Raw genomic sequence first — 18902 nt, forward strand, 5'->3', positions numbered from 1 at the left:
AATGGACGAACAGATTGAGGACTGGAAAGACCAAGCCTGGGAGGGCGATGAGGAAGAAAATGTGATGTTCTTAAATCCTCTGCTGGGTTATGGTAACCATGAACAAGAGGGCGAGAAGAACCAGGCATTGGGAAGCCAGAAAGAAAAGACACCAGAGAAAAGGCGTGCTGGAAACTCTGAAACCTAAAGTTGTAAACAGAAGCGACACCCTGGAGACTTATTGTGCACACTTTATCCAAGGGCTCAGCCTGGAAAGGGATTCCAGAGAGAAGCCCACAACAGGGACACGCCATCCTAAACTTTATTTTTGAGCTCTCAGGCAGGTTTGACCTTTCCATTAGCTGGACCACTGAGCTATTCCCGACATTTTCATTTTGCTTTATTCCATTTACCGGTTTGGAGCCACACTGGAAAGCTCTCGGATGAAAACAAACTTGAATTCTGTGACTTGGACCAGAGTCACCCCACCTGGAACACCATGTGAGTTAATTACCTTTTCCATGTAGAACACTGGAAAGGGTACATGCAATCTAGGTTTTAGAGAAAGATGATCACGTTGACCTTTTAGAGTTCGCATTGGCGAAGTTAAAGAGTGAAAGTGACAATGCCACATGCAGTCACCTGGCACATTACCTGATGCATATTAACATTGCCCAAAGACAGTTGAATTTTTCTATTTCTAACAATGTATTAATACAAACACAATTTGCAGGTTACTGGCATCTTTAGTTAACGACAAAAGAAAAGCAAACCAACATATTTTTCTAGGTGTGTTGACAACCTCTGAAAACGACTTTTAGCAAATACTTTTTTGTGATTTGTAGTAAAGACTTTAAAAAACAACAGCCCCACATTTGAATAAGCTTCACTCCAATAGCATTATAGAATACAGGCAGCAGTTCACAAAGCAATTCATAACGATTGAAGAGTTTCTCGTATTTTATTTCGCAATATCTTTTTCACAGAAACAGGATATTATTTACAAATGTACAGTTTTACACCACTTTGGGTAAAAGTCAAACTGATATAGGAATCCAAAAATAATTTACAGGAAAGAAAAACTCTTGGGTGACCCATAGATAGTGTTGTGCATACATAGCAGAAGAGCACCTGTTCCGAACGCTATTTCCAGCTGGGATTTAGGGGAATGGACCAATTGTCACCACTGAGAGATCCGGGCTTTGTTCACCAGCTGCTCCCATCATTGAGGCAGGGGGCGATATTGTGCCTTTTAGATACTTAATTGCCATCACCACTGCCCAATGTCATCAAACTGATGGTCTGTAAATTCACTCACACGTGTCTCCATTTCGCTGGTCAGACATTGAACAGCACATGGCCTGTGAGAGCTGTATCCTTGGCTCCGGAAGTCGTTACGTGTGCAGTCCTGGCATATGCCTTTGTCCTTCTCCAAGTGGTTCTCGCTAGGGTCAGCTAGTCTTGTGACGCGACGCACTGCTTTGAGTCTTCTTTGAGGCAGCAATCATTGCTCTTACCTTAGCCATGAGATCCTGTGAAAAAAGAAGAAAACATGGTTAGCCCAAGTGTCCATTAGTGAGTCCATCTGAGCATTTTTATAGTTTGTAGTGTAACCCATATTCGAATGTTGGCACTAGACAGATTAGTGAGCAGGTTTCTAAATCCCTCAGGAAGCCACACTTACTAGAAAACCCTTTCTGCACTTGAAAAACCACACATTAAGCAGACCAGTTGAGAGAATAAATAAAAGGGCCCAGAGACGTTGCAGGATTGCTGCTAGTGTCATCTTTACATGCCTCTGTGGATGCAGGGTTGCAGACCGGATAGGAATTGCATTGAAAGATACACCGTGGAAACGAGTTCGGCAGGTTTGTAACTCTAAGACAACAGCAGTTATGACCTAGAATGGGATAATGACATCTCGTGCCAGTGTAACCACATGAGGCCTTTTTTTTTATTGGAGTCCTATTAAGAAAGACTGAATTTTGGAAATCAAATTCTTAGGAGATATTATGCGTATTGAGCAGAATGATAAAATCTCTTTGCTGAGTTGATTGGATCCACCTTTTGATGTCTACACAAGTATCCGAAATCACGCCATCATTAAATTTCAGCCCCTTATGAATGTCCAGTGCAATTTAGTTGTGTAAGGGGACAGAAACATGTAGGGCCAGTTAGGACACAAATGGGAGTACTTTTACATGTGTATTACTATTGCGTTTTTTCTTATTGTGAATGTGTAAATATAAATGTTTGTTTTCATGTGTTTTTGGTGCCCATCTTGTGTAAAAAATGTAAGTTACTCACCGTAGTGACTAACTTAGTCCCCTTTCCTCCATATTGCATGCATGGATGTCCCTTCGAAGGGATGGGAGACGTAACCTTTTTCACCAGAAATAAAACCTTCCTTCCCATTTAAATTTAGAGGCATGTGGGGTTACGGCCCTGGGAGCATGCGCTGCCCTGGCTCCGCCCTCTGGCGCCACACCTCAGTCCCCATAGACGCGTAGACAATAGATTAACATTGCCTAATGACATCAGTTTTTATTAGGGGGGGTGGGGGGGGGGCAGGTGTGGTGGTGGGACATATGGAGGCAAATGGACTAAAAGCATGTTAGTCACTACAGTGAGCAACTTATAATTACTCTTACTTCCCGTCCCCTTTCTTCCATACTGCATGGGCGACTACAACTGAGTGTAGCCCCAGGGTGGAGAGGAGACCCTCCTTAAGCAAACAGGTTCTAAGAACCGCCTGTCCGAAAGCTGCCTCAGATCTAGAACCGGCATCCAAACAGTAGTGCTTGCAGAAAGCCGAAGGGGAGGCCCATGTGGCCGTTCTGCTTAAGACTTGCCAAAGGACATGCCGCTGGAAAGCGATGGCCATTGCCTTGGCTCTGAACTAGTGGGCGTGCATGTTGGCCGGCAGTGGCGTGTGCTGTCACGCGCAAGCTTCTTTGATGGCCGAGACCATCCAACGGGCTATGGAGGCCTTAGAGGTCTTGAACCGCTGAAGGTGACAAAAAGTGTGTCTGATTTGCGGAAGCCCTTAGTTCTGTCCAAGCAGAATTTCAGGGCACGCCTGACATCAAGACAGTGCAGGACTCTCTGTACCTTGTCTTTGGGCTCAGCGAAAAACTTAGGTAGCACCATTTCTTCGTTCAGATGGAATGCAGAAGGCCCCTTGGCGAAAATGCTGAGTGTCTCTGCAGGACTAATTTATCCCTGTGAAATGTAGTATATGGCTCTGAGGCAAACGGCGCCTGGATTTCACTGAGGTGAGGCCAACCAGTAAGGCCTTCTTAATGGTGACCAGCCTGATGTCCGTGGACGCCACTGGTTCAAATGGTTTGTGCGCCAGGGCACCCAGACCTATGTTGAGGTTCCACACTGGGTGTGCCCTCTTGATGGGCAGGTAGAGCCTGGCGAGTCCTGTCAAATTATTCCTGACAATCAGGTTGGAAGAGGAAAAAAATCTCTGAGTTTCTGTAAGCCCCAATGGGTGCCAAGTAAGCGCGGCAAGTGTCCACCTGCACGCCTGAATGGGCGAGGTGCGCTGAGAAGGAGAGCACGTCGTCCAAGGTACATGCAAGGGGGTTGATAACCTTAGAGTTTGCTCAGTGGCAGAACCTGTTCCACTTGCTCTTATACTGGGCCCTGGTAGACTTGCTCCTGGCGCTCTGTACGATCTCTAGGTTAGCCTGGGAAAGGCTGAGTTGACACCGTGACCTGCTCAGGAACCACTCTAGTGCCCGTCGGAAGGTGGATGGGTGGCCACACCGAGAGGCTGAACAGCTCTGAGAACCATGGCCTGGCCAGCCACCATGGTACTATTATAATGATGCTGAGGTGGCGAGATTGTCCGTCTGAATGAGGATGACCTTTCCCTCAATAACTGGAAGGAAGGCTCTGAGCACCAGCCAGATTGCCTTCAGTTCCAGCCAATTGATGTGGTACTCCTGTCGGGTTCATGTGCCATGGATGCAATCGTTGTCCAGGGTGGCCCCCAAAAACTCGAGAGAGAGGAGTCCGTGGTGATGGTGACCTGCGGGGTAGGTTGCCAGAAGGGTTTGCCCAGCCGCAGGATGCCATACCTGGACCACCATGTGAGGTCTGGGTGAAGTGATGGAGGAACGTTGATCATCACCGACTGAGAGCGACGCTCCCGATTCCAAGAGGCTGTCAAGTGCAGCTGTATCCTCCTCATCCCGCGTCTCGTGTGGGGGACGGCCAAGAAGACTGCTGCCATGAAACCCAGTAGGTGTTGGTACCACCAGTTCGAGGTCACTTCTCTACTGAGGAAGTTCGTGTGGCCCTCCTGCGGGCCGTGATCTTGTCCTCGGAGGGGAAAAACTCTTGGAGCATGCGTCCCAAATGAGACCCAAGAAGGTCACTCTCTGTGTGAGCTGCAGCTGCGACTTCTTGATGTAGAGTGAAAAACCTAGTTCGTGCAATGTGTTCATAAGAGCGTGGGAAGGATGATGCACTGCATCCGGAGATGTTGCCCTGACGAGCCAGCCGTCGAGGTACGGGTAGATGTGGCCCTGCGACCTGAGGAGGGCCGCCACTGTGTTCATTACCGTGGTAAAGACCCTGGGGGCCAAGTTGAGGCCAAAAGGAAGCACCTTGTATTGGAAATGGTAGCCCATGATTCTGAATTGTAGAAAAGAACGATGAGGCTGCCAGATTGAAACGTGTAGGTACGCGTCCTTCGGATCCAGGGAGCACATCCAGTCTCCCTTGCACAAGGTCTCCGCTATCAAAGCTGGCGTAACCATCTTGAATTTTTGTAGAGGTAGGGAGAGGTTGAGGGTGGAAAGGTCCAGCACAACTCAGGCCCGCCTGGTGGTTCTTCTTAAAGCCGAAAATCCTGGAGTAAATGCCCAAGCCTCGCTGGGAGGCCGGGACTTCAGAGGCAGGCTCTGGACGAGCGTCCGGATCTCCGCCAAAAGATTTGCTGTCCTAACCTGTGGGAGGGAAGAGAGGCTGGGATAGGGAGGAGGTACCACGTGTAGCCTACAAATAGGATCTAGGGGTCAGAGAAATTCTGGCGCCAGAAATGTGCATGAGAGCAGGCCTGCTCCCCCCCGTAACCCCCCCGCCACCCGGGAGACACGTGGACCCGACCCGAGGGGCGTGTCATGCCTTCTTTCCCTCTGAGGCGGTTGCCGAGGATGGGGACTGGAAAAAGCACTTACGCCCCCCCTGCCCCTTTTGTTGTTGGCTGCCAATGTTGAGTCGGTGAACTGTCAGGCTACCTGGGCCTCCGTGCTTGGAAGCCATGGAACCCTACGTAAGTAAGCCCCTTGTCCGAGCGCTGCTGTGACTGGGTGTACATTTTGGGCGTGGTCTTGGTCCAGATGGATTGATTGATTATTTATATAGCGCCTATACACAATGTGTTTCAAAGCGCTTCAAGGAGGAAGGGAACATGGGAAAAAAAACAGTTACATTCTTAAAGTCCTTGAAACAATACAGAATGTGAAAAATAACTATCGTAATGAGCCTGGCGGCATTTCAGATAGTGCAAGTGCATGGAACAGATTAGGCAAAAGGGGAATGGAAAATAAGGAGACAAAACAAGCAATAACATTACTATGCCTGACGACAATTGATGTAGTGCATGAAAGTATACAAGAGGAAGGGGAAGGGGGGGGGGGGGGGGAGTAGGGAATGGAGTGAGGGAGAAGGAGAGGAACAAAACAAGCTACTGTCCAAAAAAAGGTCAGACATATTTTATAGAGCCGGGGGGGGGGGGGGTGGGCGCGGGAGGAGAAGACAAGGAGGGATGGAGGGGAGACAAGACAAGCTACTATCAAAGGTCCCAGGACAACGTGATAGAGTAAGTGCAAAGGGCAAAGAAAAGGGGGAGGGGGAGGTGGCTGTGAAGCCAGGCAGCTATGATTACTATGCCTGACGGCAATTGGGATAGTGCCTGGCTCAACAGGAAACGGAAAGGGGTGGAAAGGGGTGGGGGGCAAGGGGGATGAGAGACAGGCTCTACAGTAGTAGAGGTAGGAAGAGGCAAGGGGGCGGGGATGAGGGAAAAGAAGGAGAGGGAGGAGAATAGAGTGGGGTGAGGAGTAGGAAGGATGAAGAGGAAGGGCGGGAATCGTGGAGGAGACATGGAAGTACATGCAGGGCTAGGGGGGCACACAGACACAAGGGGCACACAGGCACTCAGGGGGGCAGGGGCGGCACACAGGTACTCACGGGGGGCACACACTCACAGGGGAGGAAGGGGGGCACAGACACTCACGAGGGGCACACAGGCACTCAAGGGAGCAGGGGGGCACGGATAAAGATTTGGCCGCCTGTGAGACATTTTTCTTTTTGTCCCGATCCTCGTCTGTTGTGGAGTGGAAGAGGTCACCCCCTTCAAACGGAAGATCTAAGATGCGATCATGGACATCCGGGGTGAATTTGAATTTCGTAGCACAGAGCCAGGCCATTCTTCTCATGTCCGTGGCAATGCAGCTGGCATGACCAGAGGTGTCAATGTGGGCCACGGTGGACTCCATGATGTCCTATGCCACCATCTTGGCCTCTGCCAATCCCGCCTTGAATCGTTATTGGCTCTGTGCCAGAAGCTCTGGTGTTAGAACTGATATAATATTGTTTCATCCTCATTGTATATATTGGCCTATGCCCAGTCGCTTTGCGAGGAAACCCGTATTACAAGGTTGTGACCTCAAGTGAATCGAGCCTCCATTTTAGGTTAGAACCGCCATTTTAGTTTTTGTACAAAGTCACCCTGTAGTCTAAAATGGCCGTCTCGTGTGCTCTTGTTCTTGCCTTAACCTCTTCAACCTCTGTAGGAGGGTTAATGTCCAACCTGCCTTCAGGCTACATGTTCGGGTCATGTAGAACTTGTCCTTTGTTGACCTCGGGATCAGGGGATTACTTGAATTAGCAAATGTTAAACTACAAGAACAGTAATGCTATCCAAATACGATATGCGAAACATTTGTTTAAACTGTATTAAAACGATACGTAAAGAGTGTAACGTTAAATTAAAGAATAATAGTGTGTTAGTAAATGTATTCAAAAGTAAACCGCATGCACAAGATATGTAAATTAGGAAAGTGAACCTGGCGCGACCCTAGCCCAATGTATTACTAACTTGTAAGAGGCTGGACATCATAATAAACTGTATAAATACGCTGATGTCCCGCTAGCAAATTCTGTTCACTGCTCACATTGAACCCTGCTGGTGGTCTCTGATGTATTGACAGCCAAATAGCTATTTGTGTGCTTTGTGGAATACAGTTCAGTTTTGTAATAAAGATTCCCAGAATCTTTACTAGCCCGTGTCGGTGTATTTTCCTTTGCTTGGTGTAACAGCCGTAATATTGTATTTTTCTGATTCCACAGATGGTGCCCGAATAGGGACCCTCAAGATTGACTTCGTCTCGTTGAAGGTTAGCTCTGCTTTCGGACCGGGATCGGACGGTGCCAACAGAAACGGCCACTCTAGACGAAATTGCACTATCCGATCCCTGAATGGTGAGCTGTAGCCCGAGACGACGTCTTGACGAGGGTCCATATATTTGAGGTGGGTTAATTTGCCGAAAATCACCAGACACGTGGGTCCTTAGCATTGTCCTTAGTAACCCGATCGGGCCCCCCAGTCCTTTGGACAGGTGAATCGTGTCCCGATTCTTAATCTAACCCCGACAATTTGAATTTGGAGCATTGTACTCGCGAGCACAGTTATTTAACCAGGTAACACCAGAACTTTGATATGCCTGGGAAATTGTCTGCCTGCTTTAGGGCATTATTCCGCAGCGACAATCTTTGGAAGATAGCCGTCCCGCACCACAGGAGGGGTCGCCGGCATGTACTATGTACTGTAATAAAGGCTTTGGTAGTATAGCATTTAATGACATTTGGCACAGACATAATTCTAATCTTCGGTGGCCAACCAATGGTAATTTTGAAATCCCTCGTATAGAATATTTAGAGTCTGTATTAGTAAAGAAAAAGGCTAGACCTGCAGCATTTGACGCGTTACATAGTTGGAAAACAGAAGCTTTGCAGCAACAGAAGAGTAGAGAGAAACATATGCGTAGACATATGACAAGTGTCGAAAAGGCACGGTTATATGACCAAAATAAACAAACAATTGGAGTCAGTTAGGAACACGGACAGGGCGTTTCAATTAGGCATTCAGAAAATCTACCCTTCAAAAGATTTTCATACGTCCGATGAATTGATTAACAAACTTTTGCATGAACGAAGGCCCTATGCCTCCGCGCCATCTCCGTACGTCCCTCCTCCTGGCGCTTGGCCCCTTCCCGTTGTTGTTCCCCCTCCTACAGTTCCTCTGGTCCTCCCTGCTGTTCCTCCTGTTCTTCCAGCCGTCACTCCTTTGCCTGCCCCCTTGCCTTCACCTGTTGATATTCAGAATGTGCCTACTCTTCTTCTTCCAAGTGATTCTGCATCACTTGTAGTAGACCAGGGAGCGAGACCAAGGGTCGTGACTCGTAATACTGTGTCCCCAGACAAAAAGAGTGAATTGATTGCTTGGGCTAAACATTATATGGAGAAGGGTGAATAAGCTGATGTTTTTTCCACACTCGAAAATTTAAAAGGCATTCCCGAAAAAAATGTTTTTATTGAAGGATTAGGGACTCATTTGAGTATAATGTGGAATAGATTAAATGATGTAGATTTCCCACAAGGGTTACGGGATTTGAACGCTTTAGCGCTGTCTAGAGATACTGCGGAGAAGGTATATGAGCATGTTGAGAGGATTTTTGAGTATAGGAAGGAGTTGGAAGAGTTACAGAATGAGGAAGCAGATGGTGGTAGTTTAGGTATTATGTACTTAAAGAAACGGTTTTCTCCTCGCCGTGAATTAAAAGGTGAGGAAGCGCGAATTTGTATAAAGGATGCGATAAGATGGATTTCGGATATGTCGATAACTCCAGATGAAGTATATGACACATATAGTCAGTATACGCTAGAAATGCATAAGAAAGTGATACAGGTGATGGTAGAGTACCTGCAGGATGAGTGTGTAAAAAGAAAGATTTGTTGTCCCGCAGAATTGTTGAGTGTTTATAAGAGAGCCTTTTCGATTGATACTTCGACTGCCCTAGCGCTTAATTTGGCTCGGTTGCTTAGTAAGCGTTCGGAGCTGCCTACTTATGAGAGAGGTCCCTCCGACATTTGTCCCGAAAGTTGAGATTGCGGCCGATGCTGGACGAGGTATAGTCGCCGGAGAAATTCCTGCACATTACGTATCACAGTTTGTTCACGTCCCGTTTTCAAGACAGGAAGTGAACACCATAAAACAATCTATTCCCGATATAAGAAAAAATCCGACCGGATTCTATAAAGAAATAGAGTCGGTCTTACAGTCGTCGGTATTCACCTTAAGTGACATTGACCTATTATTTCCCGTACTCCTACCAGTCGATTTGTGGAAACAGATCAGGACTATAGATGACATACCTGGGTTGGGAGATACATGGGATAACATGGTTAGGCTAGATAGAGAAAGACCAGCTGCCGAACGACCGCCTCAAGTGATATTATCCTTGCCTGATAGAATTATTGTAAAATTGAAAACTATGGTTCCTGAAAAAAGAATCATTTGGGACAAGCTTACGGCCTGTGTCCAAGGAAAGTCTGAGGGTGCTACCGATTTCTTCAATCGGTTTGAGCAGGTATTCTCGGATTTCAGTGGACAAGACTTAGGCACAGAGTCAGGGAAAAGGCTGTTTGTCGACAAATTTGTACGTGGATTGCTGCCGGACATCCAGTTACAGATTATGTCTTCTGAAAGCGCTTGGCAGGCGAAGTCTCAATCAGAAGTACTGCATATGGCTCAGTACTATGAAAATCGTGTAAATACTTAAAAGGAAAAACTTGAGAAAAAAAAGGGTGACCTGAAAACAAAAGTTTTATTACAACAGATTATTAGAAGCCCTAGAGGGGGTAATCAATTTAGAGGTCAGTACATTCCACAGGGAAGTGCGCCCTTGGCTACGGTAACCATTAACTAGTGTGCCTATTGCCGGCACGAAGGCCACTGGCGCGCACAATGTCCGACCTTGCAGCAAAGGTCATTTGGGAACATGGATAGACGATCCAGAGGTCGCCCAGCTGCAGGGGGCCCTGGTAGAGGTCAGGTTGTACCAGAATCACAGCAACCTCCTTCACAAGATAAGCAAGTTTCGAATGTGGATAATAGAAACATTTTTGATCACCCTTCTGCCGCGTACCTCTCTGAAGAGCTTCCTTATGATAATATTCTGTTTCCCTAGGATTGCCCGAAGCAGGATTTGGAACCTACGCCTATTCCTGTTCCTCAGAAAGGCCCCTACGTTGAGATGGCGGTGGGAAATAGGAAGCATCTTTTTTTAGTAGATATGGGAGCACAGAAATGTTCCATTGATCATTCACGGGTTCCAAATATTCCCCTGTCAGGGCAGTCCAACGTTTCCGTAGGGTTTTCAGGCACACCTGTAGTTTGTCCGGTCTCTTTGCCGGTACCAACAACACTGGGTCCCTTCACGGAACAGTGTCCATTACTACTTACCACAAACTGTGGGGAGAACTTGCTGGGGCTAAATTTGTTGAAGGCATTGCATGCAGTAATACATTGTTCTGCGGACGGAGTTCGGTTAACAATTTCACCTCAGCAATCACTCGCCTCTCAGTTTTTGACTAGACCTTTACCGCCAGAATTTAGTAATGTTCCAGAATGCTTATGGGAAATTGATGATAATGATGTGGGCATTCTTCAAATTGAACCTGTTAAAATTATTTTGAAACATGGAGTAAAATTGCCTCGCATCCCGCAATATAAGATCTCAGTTGTAGGCGAACATGCTTTGAAATGTATAGTTTCTGATTTTGTACATCGTGGAGTAATTGAGGAGATTACGGGTAGCCTATGTAACAGCCCCATTTTGCCAGTATACAAAAAAAGGTGATAATGCGATTCCCTTTCGTTTTATAATTGAGTTACGTGCAATTAACAAAATTGTGGCTCCTCAATTTCCTATTGTACCTGATGTTACAACGATACTAACCATGATTCCGGCCTCTGCCACTCATTTAAGTGTTGTTGATCTTAAAAATGCGGTTTTCAGTATTCCCATACACAAGGATAGCAGGTATTTGTTCACGTTTACCCTAGGTGGACGCTCGTTTACATTCACTCGTGCACCACAAGGGTACACTGAGAGTCCAAGTATTTATAGTAGGGCATTGAAAGAGCAGCTTGATACTCTTGAGTTGCCTACTTGCACATTACTACAGTATGTAGATGACCTCCTCTTGGCTGCTGATTCCGAGAGCGCCTGTAAAGAAGGCATTGTGTTGTTGCTTTGTCATCTAGCGAAACATGGCCACAAAGCTTCACTTAAAAAATTCCAATATTGTTGTCAGGAGGTCGCCTATTTAGGCTACCTCCTGTCAAAGGAGGGAAGACGGTTGACACCTGAAAGAATAAAGACTATTTCTGGCATGTCTGTCCCAAATACGCAGAAGGAAGTTAGAGCCCTGATAGGTATGGCTTCTTATTGTAGATTGTGGATCGCCTAACTTTTCGTTAACGATTAAACCAATGTTGGCTTTGACAAAGAAGGGCATTTCTTTGCCATTGCCATGGACTTTGGAACACCAGACAGCATTTGATTTGCTCAAATCCGCGCTGTGTTCAGCGCCGGTTTTAGGAACTCCGAATTATGACAAGGCCTTTGTATTGTTTGTGCATGAACGTGATGGATGTGCTTTGGCTGTATTAACGGGAGAATGGAGGGAAGAATAGGCCGTGCGGTTACTATTCCTCCGCCCTTAATCCTGTAGCATGCGCTTTGCCAAGATGTTCGCGCGCTGTTGCTGCTGCGTCTGTAAAACAGAGCGAGGGAATGGTCCTAGGTCATGCGCTAACCCTAATGGTACCTCACTCTGTAGATATTTTATTGAATAGAACTCAAACGCAACACCTCACTTCTGCACGATTGACAAGATATGAACTAATCTCGTTTGCCCCCCACATTCAAATTCGGAGGTGTTGTGTATTAAATCCAGCTGAACTTTTACCTGTCTTGCAAGATACTGTCGATGGTGACGAGACGTCACACAATTGCCTTTATATGACAGAACAGGAGACTAAAGGCAGAATCGATCTGAAAGACACGCCCTTGAATAGCCCACAAGGAGAGCTATTTTATGATGGCTCTTGTTTTAAACTTCCAGACGGTACATCCACGCTGCTTATGCTGTCACCACTTTAAGCATGATTGTGGAAACTAAAAAAATTATGCATAATTCCGCGCAGGCCGCAGAAATTATAGCGTTAACTCGAGCTTGTGAACTTTCTGAAGGGCTTACAGTAAATATATATACCGATAGTCAGTATGCCTTTGGGGTGGCCCACAATTTCGGTAGATTTTGGAAAGAACTAGGGTTCTTGACCTCGCACGGAACGAAAATTCAGCACGGCACTTCAATAGTGCGATTACTTTCAGCACTCGCACTCCCTTTTCGGTTAGCTATCATAAAATGTTCAGCACATCAAATGGTTACAAATGATGTAGGAAAAGGGAATGCTTTCGCCGATCAGATAGCTAAACAAACTGCCATTGATTTCAGGTCAGAAATGTATGCTGCAAATGAGATTGTAAACGTTTGCACTTTGGGTGAAAGTATCGATGCTGTAAAAGATATTCAAGCAGATGCTAACATAGAGGAAACTAAGATGGATTGAGGGTGCAGGGAGGTTGGATGACGATGGGTATTGGGTAGACATAATAGAAGGAAAATGGTTACTCCCTGACGCCTACATTACAATGATGGTTATTATGGCTCATGGTCCGACACATGTTTGTGCGCGTAAATTGTCTAAAATGCTACACAGTGTATGGGCCAATGATAAGATTCTCAAAACTGCGGAGCGTTTTGTCCAAAGCTGCATGGTCTGCGTGCAGCACAATGTAGGAAAAGGTACCTCGACTCCTAGAGGAAGTTTCGCTCCACCTTCTGTCCCGTTTGAGGTTATTCATTTTGATTTTATTGAAATGGAACGTTGTAACAATCTTAAATATGTGTTGGTTGTCATTTGTGCCTTTAGTAAGTGGGTGGAGGCCTTCCCGGTTAGAGATGCAACGGCCATAACCACGGCAAAAACTCTGTTGAAAGAGTTTTTTCCTAGGTTCGGGCTGCCGAGAGTCATCTGGTCAGATAATGGGCTACACTTTATCGCTACTGTAATCCTACAAATTTGCAAAGGATTACAGATTGACAAACGGTTCCATTCGGCCAGACATGCCCAAAGTGCCGGACTAGTGGAAAGGCATAACGGCATTATGAAGAACAAGCTTGCTAAGGCGTGTGCTGGCACCAAGCTAAAATGGCCGGACGCCTTACCGATCGTGTTGCCATCGATGAGAACAACCCCTCAAACTAAGACTGGGCTCTCTCCCTTTGAGGTGGTAATGGGGAGACCTGCTAATATTTGGGGTTTGCCATAGAAAATGTGCTTCTTTCAGATTACTGTAACCAGTTGACTAAAAATCTGTTTTCAATGTATCACCAGGTGCGAGAGGCATTACCTGTACGCTACGAGGGTCCTGGTCACAGTCTACAACCGGGGGACTGGATCCTCACGAAGGTTTTTGAGAGGTCGTCTTGCCTTGCACCTCGGTGGAGGGGTCCCTACCAAGTCCTGCTAGTCACGCAGACTGCTGTGCGGGTAGCGGTTGTAAGAACTGGATTCATGCGACGCACACCAAACGGATCCCACAGCCCGTGCCATACGATACAGAAGACACAGAACCCCTTCCCACTGCTGTAACTAGTGTGCCTGAAACAGCAACAACCAACAAGGGAGAATCGGAGACCGCTTCAGAATCCGCAAGGCCAGACAAAAACGGCCATCTTGTCTCCGCACTCCCCAACAGTGGAACTTCCGGATCAATTCTTTTCGGATCCCATTTCCTTTCATTCGCTACTTCCAGGAGGAAGTGACGACACTTTGTCCTCACCAGAAACTGCGAAATATAAATTGCGTCCAAGGAAGTAAACGTACAGCATGGTTTGACTGTGCGATTGAGAAAATCATTTGAGGGCTTGCCTTTTGGCCCGACTGTACGGGAGGATTCTGTTGGATAAGGGTTATGGGAAAGACATTAAGACGACGCGTGACTGGAGTCGCCAGCAAATGAACAGTTGGTGTTTTTTCGGTTGAAGACTCCAATGCCTGCACCCGCTACCGCTCGTATCGAACTTTTAGATAAACATGTGACTAGCAGAGACAATGATCAAGCATGTAAGGGGACCCCCAAAGTGTATTGTTGCCTTTTTGTGATAATTACTGGATTTGTAGTAACTGATGGTTTTGGGTTATGGTATCTGGAAGAAGCATATCCGTTAGAGGACTTTTTACCTATTGAAAATGTATCTGTTATCCCCACTACTTCCGTGCAATTGTATACTTTGTCTCCTAGATATTCTTTGCATAGACGGAACTATCAGAATAATACCCTTTTGTTAATCATGAATGCCACTCATGCAATTTTTAATAAGACCAATTGTTGGATCTGTTCGCATTTACTGCAACATGGGGATAAGGGGCTAGGTTGGTATATTCATCCTCTACCTTTGACAACTGCCTGTTACGCTTCTCTAAGAGCACTATTTTTTGGTTGATGGAATGACAGCATCTCAGGGAACTTTGATGGTTCAAAATTAAATAACTTTGAAAAGCAGGTTTTGATGCCTCTGGGTTGCTTGCTTTTTGCAAATAGCAGTAAGCCAAATATTGCTTCTGTTAGGCCCTCTGATAGATTGTCTCGTCCTTTTCAGTCTTTAATCTCTTTCAAAATGGCTCCTATAGGCAATAAGGATGCCACGCCTCCATCTTATTCTGTTAATCATAGCCCCGATTAAGTATCCTTCTACATACAGAGGAATGGAACACGGTCAATGGGTAATTTTAGAAAGTGCGCCAACGTTGCGAATTTGACTAGTGAAAACGGACCTCTGTACGTAGGCGAACCTGTCTATTTTGTTTGCGGTAATGTGGCATTTCCATGGTTGCCCAGGGATTGGCAAGGAACCTGCTATTTAGGGATTCTACCACCCGGGGTATTTATTGCTAGTACTGCAAATGTTTCAAAAACTCATCCACGACGAGGTGTGAAAGGGGATACTCCAGCGCAAACTCTAGGAGATATCATGAAATCCTTTGTGCCATTTTTTGGGCAGATTACGAATTCAGAAGATATCAGGGGACTAGCGAGAGTATTGGAGAGAACCATCAATCGGACCACTGACATACTCTATGACGTTAGAACAGAAAGCAATAAGGTTGGTGGCTCTTCAGAACCGGCTGGCATTAGATGTCATTCTGGCTGAGCGTGGAGGAGTATGTAAATTAGTGGGGTCCGCTTGCTGCGTTTACGTCCAGACTCCTCTCCGACGATCTTTAGGGCTATCCAAAATCTACATGTTCTTAGTTCGGAAGTACATGTTCCTGAGGGAAACTGGGAACTTGGTGCATGGTGCATGGTTTTGGGACCTCGTACGGTCATGGGGATGGAAGTTGTTTTCGGCCCTGCCGATTATCTTGGGAAGTTTTCTGCTTCTTTGCTGTTGTATACAGTGTCTCCCTGGTATATGCTCCGTATTAGGGGGATGTTGTGCGCAAGCAACAAGTGTACTAGGGCATAAAATATACGCCCCAGAGAAGGTTTCCAAAGAATATGTGTTAAAAGAAACTCTGGTGTCAGATCTAATGGCAATAGATATGTCAGACAATGATTCGGGAGCTATAAATGTTGAAGTGTGGAGTTAGTTGCAAAGTGATTAAAGGTAGTTTAGCACTTGGCATAGGCCAAAAGGAGGGTTTGTTCGAACCGATATAATATTGTTTCGTCCTCATTGTATATGTTGGCCTATGCCCAGTCGCTTTGCGAGGAAACCCGTATTACAAGGTTGTGACCTCAAGTGAATCAAGCCTCCATTTTAGGTTAGAACCGCCATTTTAGTTTTTGTACAAAGTCACCCTGTAGTCTAAAATGGCCGTCTTGTGTGCTCTTGTTCTTGACTTAACCTCTTCAACCTCTGTAGGAGGGTTAATGTCCAACCTGCCTTCAGGCTACATATTCGGGTCATGTAGACCTTGTCCTTTGTTGACCTCGGGATCAGGGGATTACTTGAATTAGCAAATGTTAAACTACAAGAACAGTAATGCTATCCAAATACGATATGCGAAACATTTGTTTAAACTGTATTAAAACGATAAGTAAAGAGTAACGTTAAATTAAAGAATAGAGTGTGTTAGTAAATGTATTCAAAAGTAAACCGCATGCACGAGATATGTAAATTAGAAAAGTGAACCTGGCGCGACCCTAGACCAATGTATTATTAACTTGTAAGAGGCTGGACATCATTATAATAAACTGTATAAATACGCCGATGTCCAGCTAGCAAATTCTGTTCACTGCTCACATTGAACCCTGCTGGTGGTCTCTGTGATGTATTGACAGCCAAATAGCTATTTGTGTGCTTTGTGCAATACTGTTCAGTTTTGTAATAAAGATTCTGGGAATCTTTACAAGCCCGTGTCGGTGTATTTTCCTTTGCTTGGTGTAACAGCCGTAATATTGTGTTTTTCTGATTCCACACTGGGAGGAAATCCGCAATTTCCCACTAGAGCCTCTGGATAACAACTGCCAGCATGGCATCCGCGTTGGCTTGACGAAGGTGCAAGGACGTGTTGTAGTACAGTTTCTTCCCTTACGCCTCCAAAATCTTCTCCTCTTTGCCTAGCAGCGAAGCAGAGGAGGCGGCTGAGGACGACTGAGGCTTAGTGATGCCACAGCGATCACAGAGGAGTGTGGCTGAGGATGGGCAGATAGCAAGAGTGTATCCCCCTCCATCTGCCTGTACTTGGCATCCAGGAGTTTATTCATCGGCTGGACTGAGTGGGGCTTGAGCCAACCCTTCTTGGCCAAGACAACTACGTCCTTCTGCATCGGGATCTGCGTTCTGGTGACGGGACGTAGCGTGAGGACTTCTGCGAGTACCCCCCACCCCCTCTGCTGGTTGCTCAACCTCGGGTTGAGGAAGGCCAAGTACTCTGCCAGCCCTGCCAGACGTTCGTCGAAGGCCTTGGCTGAAGATGGCGTGTCGGGGTCGTCCTCATCTGTGTCCACCTGAGGGTCCTGTTGGTCAGGGACCGGAGGAGGGGCGTTGGGAGCATGGGGCTGCGGTGTGGAGACCCGAGCCTGAGGTTGTTGTGGAACCATCTGGACATGAGGCTGAACAGGGGTCAGGGGCGTCTGTACCACCATCGGCGGGAGCACGTCCCCGATGATGTCCCCCATCCGAGGAGATTTCATGAGCCCGAGGAACCATTCAAAGAAACTGTCCTCACAGGCCAGAGTGTTGGTAGGCGATATTGACAGGGTAGCCAGGGGTTGCTGGAGCCGTTGCGTGCCCTGCCCATATGGACGCAGCAGGAACCTGTTTTACGGGAAGGAAGGGTAAGCTGTAGGCCACATACCTGGTTGACACCAGTCCCAAATTGACACAATCCTCCACCTGCTGCCTTCCCTGGAGCGGCGTCGGCCAGATGTCTGATTTTCTGGCACAGTGGCCATTTTGTCCAGCTGCCTTCCACGTGCCTGTGTTGTGTAGCTCAGCTCACTGTGCCCCGCCCCATCCAGGACTCTTGAGTGTGGATCATGGGGCCTACCCTGATCCTCAGGCCGAGGCCCGGTAGGCGTTTTGCCCTCAGCAGATCTGCCGGTAGAACTGCGTTAAGGTGCCTCCTCTGATATGATGTCGGTACTAGGGCATAGCTCCTCGGGTGAAGACCCGGTAAAAGAACCTTCCGGTCCCTCAGCACTAACACCGGGAGGATCTATGGATCCCTCGGCCTGTCGACCGGTAGCTGATTCAGCCTCAGTACTTGTGCTGGTACGAGGACCTGGGCGGTCCCTCCCATGCGGGCGAGTACTTTGGAAGGAGTCTCCCTTGCAGGGTGCACTGGAAAAAAGTGGCCCAACTTGGGCCTGGATCGATGATAGACAAAGTCCTTTAGGTCCTTTGGATGAGATCTCTGGAAGAGCTCCCTCCACCTGACTAGTCTGCTCTTCAGAGACCTCGAGGAAAGCGCGTTGCACGCGTTACAAGCTTCGCAGCCAAGGTCTCGGCCAAGGCACCGTAGGCAGAGGGTGTGGGGGTCTTTAGTCGGGAAGAGCCTGTCGCAGGATGGACACCTGTGAGCCCTGTAGAAGTCAACATGCACCGGGGAGAAGAGTGACACCTGAGGACCGAGTAGCTGAATGATAAAGAGAAGTAACCACACGTGGAATTACATGGCCGAAGCCCAACCCAGGAGCGCTGGTGAATTTCAACCCGTTCCCATCGACGCAGAAAAGGGGACTCCCAGGGTCGCACCCCCGCGCACCTCTAAACTTAAATGGGAAGTAGGTTTTTTTTCTGGTGAAAAAGGTTCTGTCTCCCGTCCCTTGGAACAGACGCCCATGAAGTATGGAGGAAAGGGGACGGGACGTAAGAGTAGAATTATTTTTGATTACTGTGTTATAGTCACAAGACTGTTAGTGTTCTTGCCGTAAGTGATTTATGAATAAAGTCTTATATATATTAAGACTACACAATCTATAGTTAATTTTTTCAGCACTGTGTTCGTATTTGTGTAGAAAGAGGTCACAGAATGTGTCTACATAATTTGTCCCTGTCCTTCAGTACATATGCATCCTTGCAGGCACACAAGTAGGCTTGCTCACTTTTTAGTTTTTGGTCATGAACACATAGTAATGCCCGTTATTAAAAGCACTTTGGAATTGAGCCTGTGGCTTATGCAACAGAATGCCAACGATTGTTTCATTATAGTTCCGGCCGAGGTGGATTTGCAGATCACGGAACCAGATCTTCAA

General features: G+C 46.8%; 1 protein-coding gene across 3 annotated transcripts in view; it reads right to left on the minus strand.

Moving 5' to 3' along the window:
- Window positions 1–921: 921 nt before the first annotated feature.
- SFSWAP (splicing factor SWAP) overlaps window positions 922–18902 on the minus strand; it is a 964816-nt gene continuing 946835 nt past the window's right edge. For all 3 annotated transcript variants that reach the window (XM_069620077.1, XM_069620076.1, XM_069620075.1), the window contains one exon: window positions 922–1511. In XM_069620077.1, coding sequence (XP_069476178.1) covers window positions 1493–1511 — 19 coding nt within the window. In that variant the 3' untranslated portion in view covers window positions 922–1492. The remainder of the gene's footprint in view (window positions 1512–18902) is intronic.

This window comes from Ambystoma mexicanum, chromosome 10 (assembly GCF_040938575.1).
Source record: "Ambystoma mexicanum isolate Mex_15411 chromosome 10, UKY_AmexF1_1, whole genome shotgun sequence".
NCBI classification, from domain to species: Eukaryota; Metazoa; Chordata; class Amphibia; order Caudata; family Ambystomatidae; genus Ambystoma; species Ambystoma mexicanum.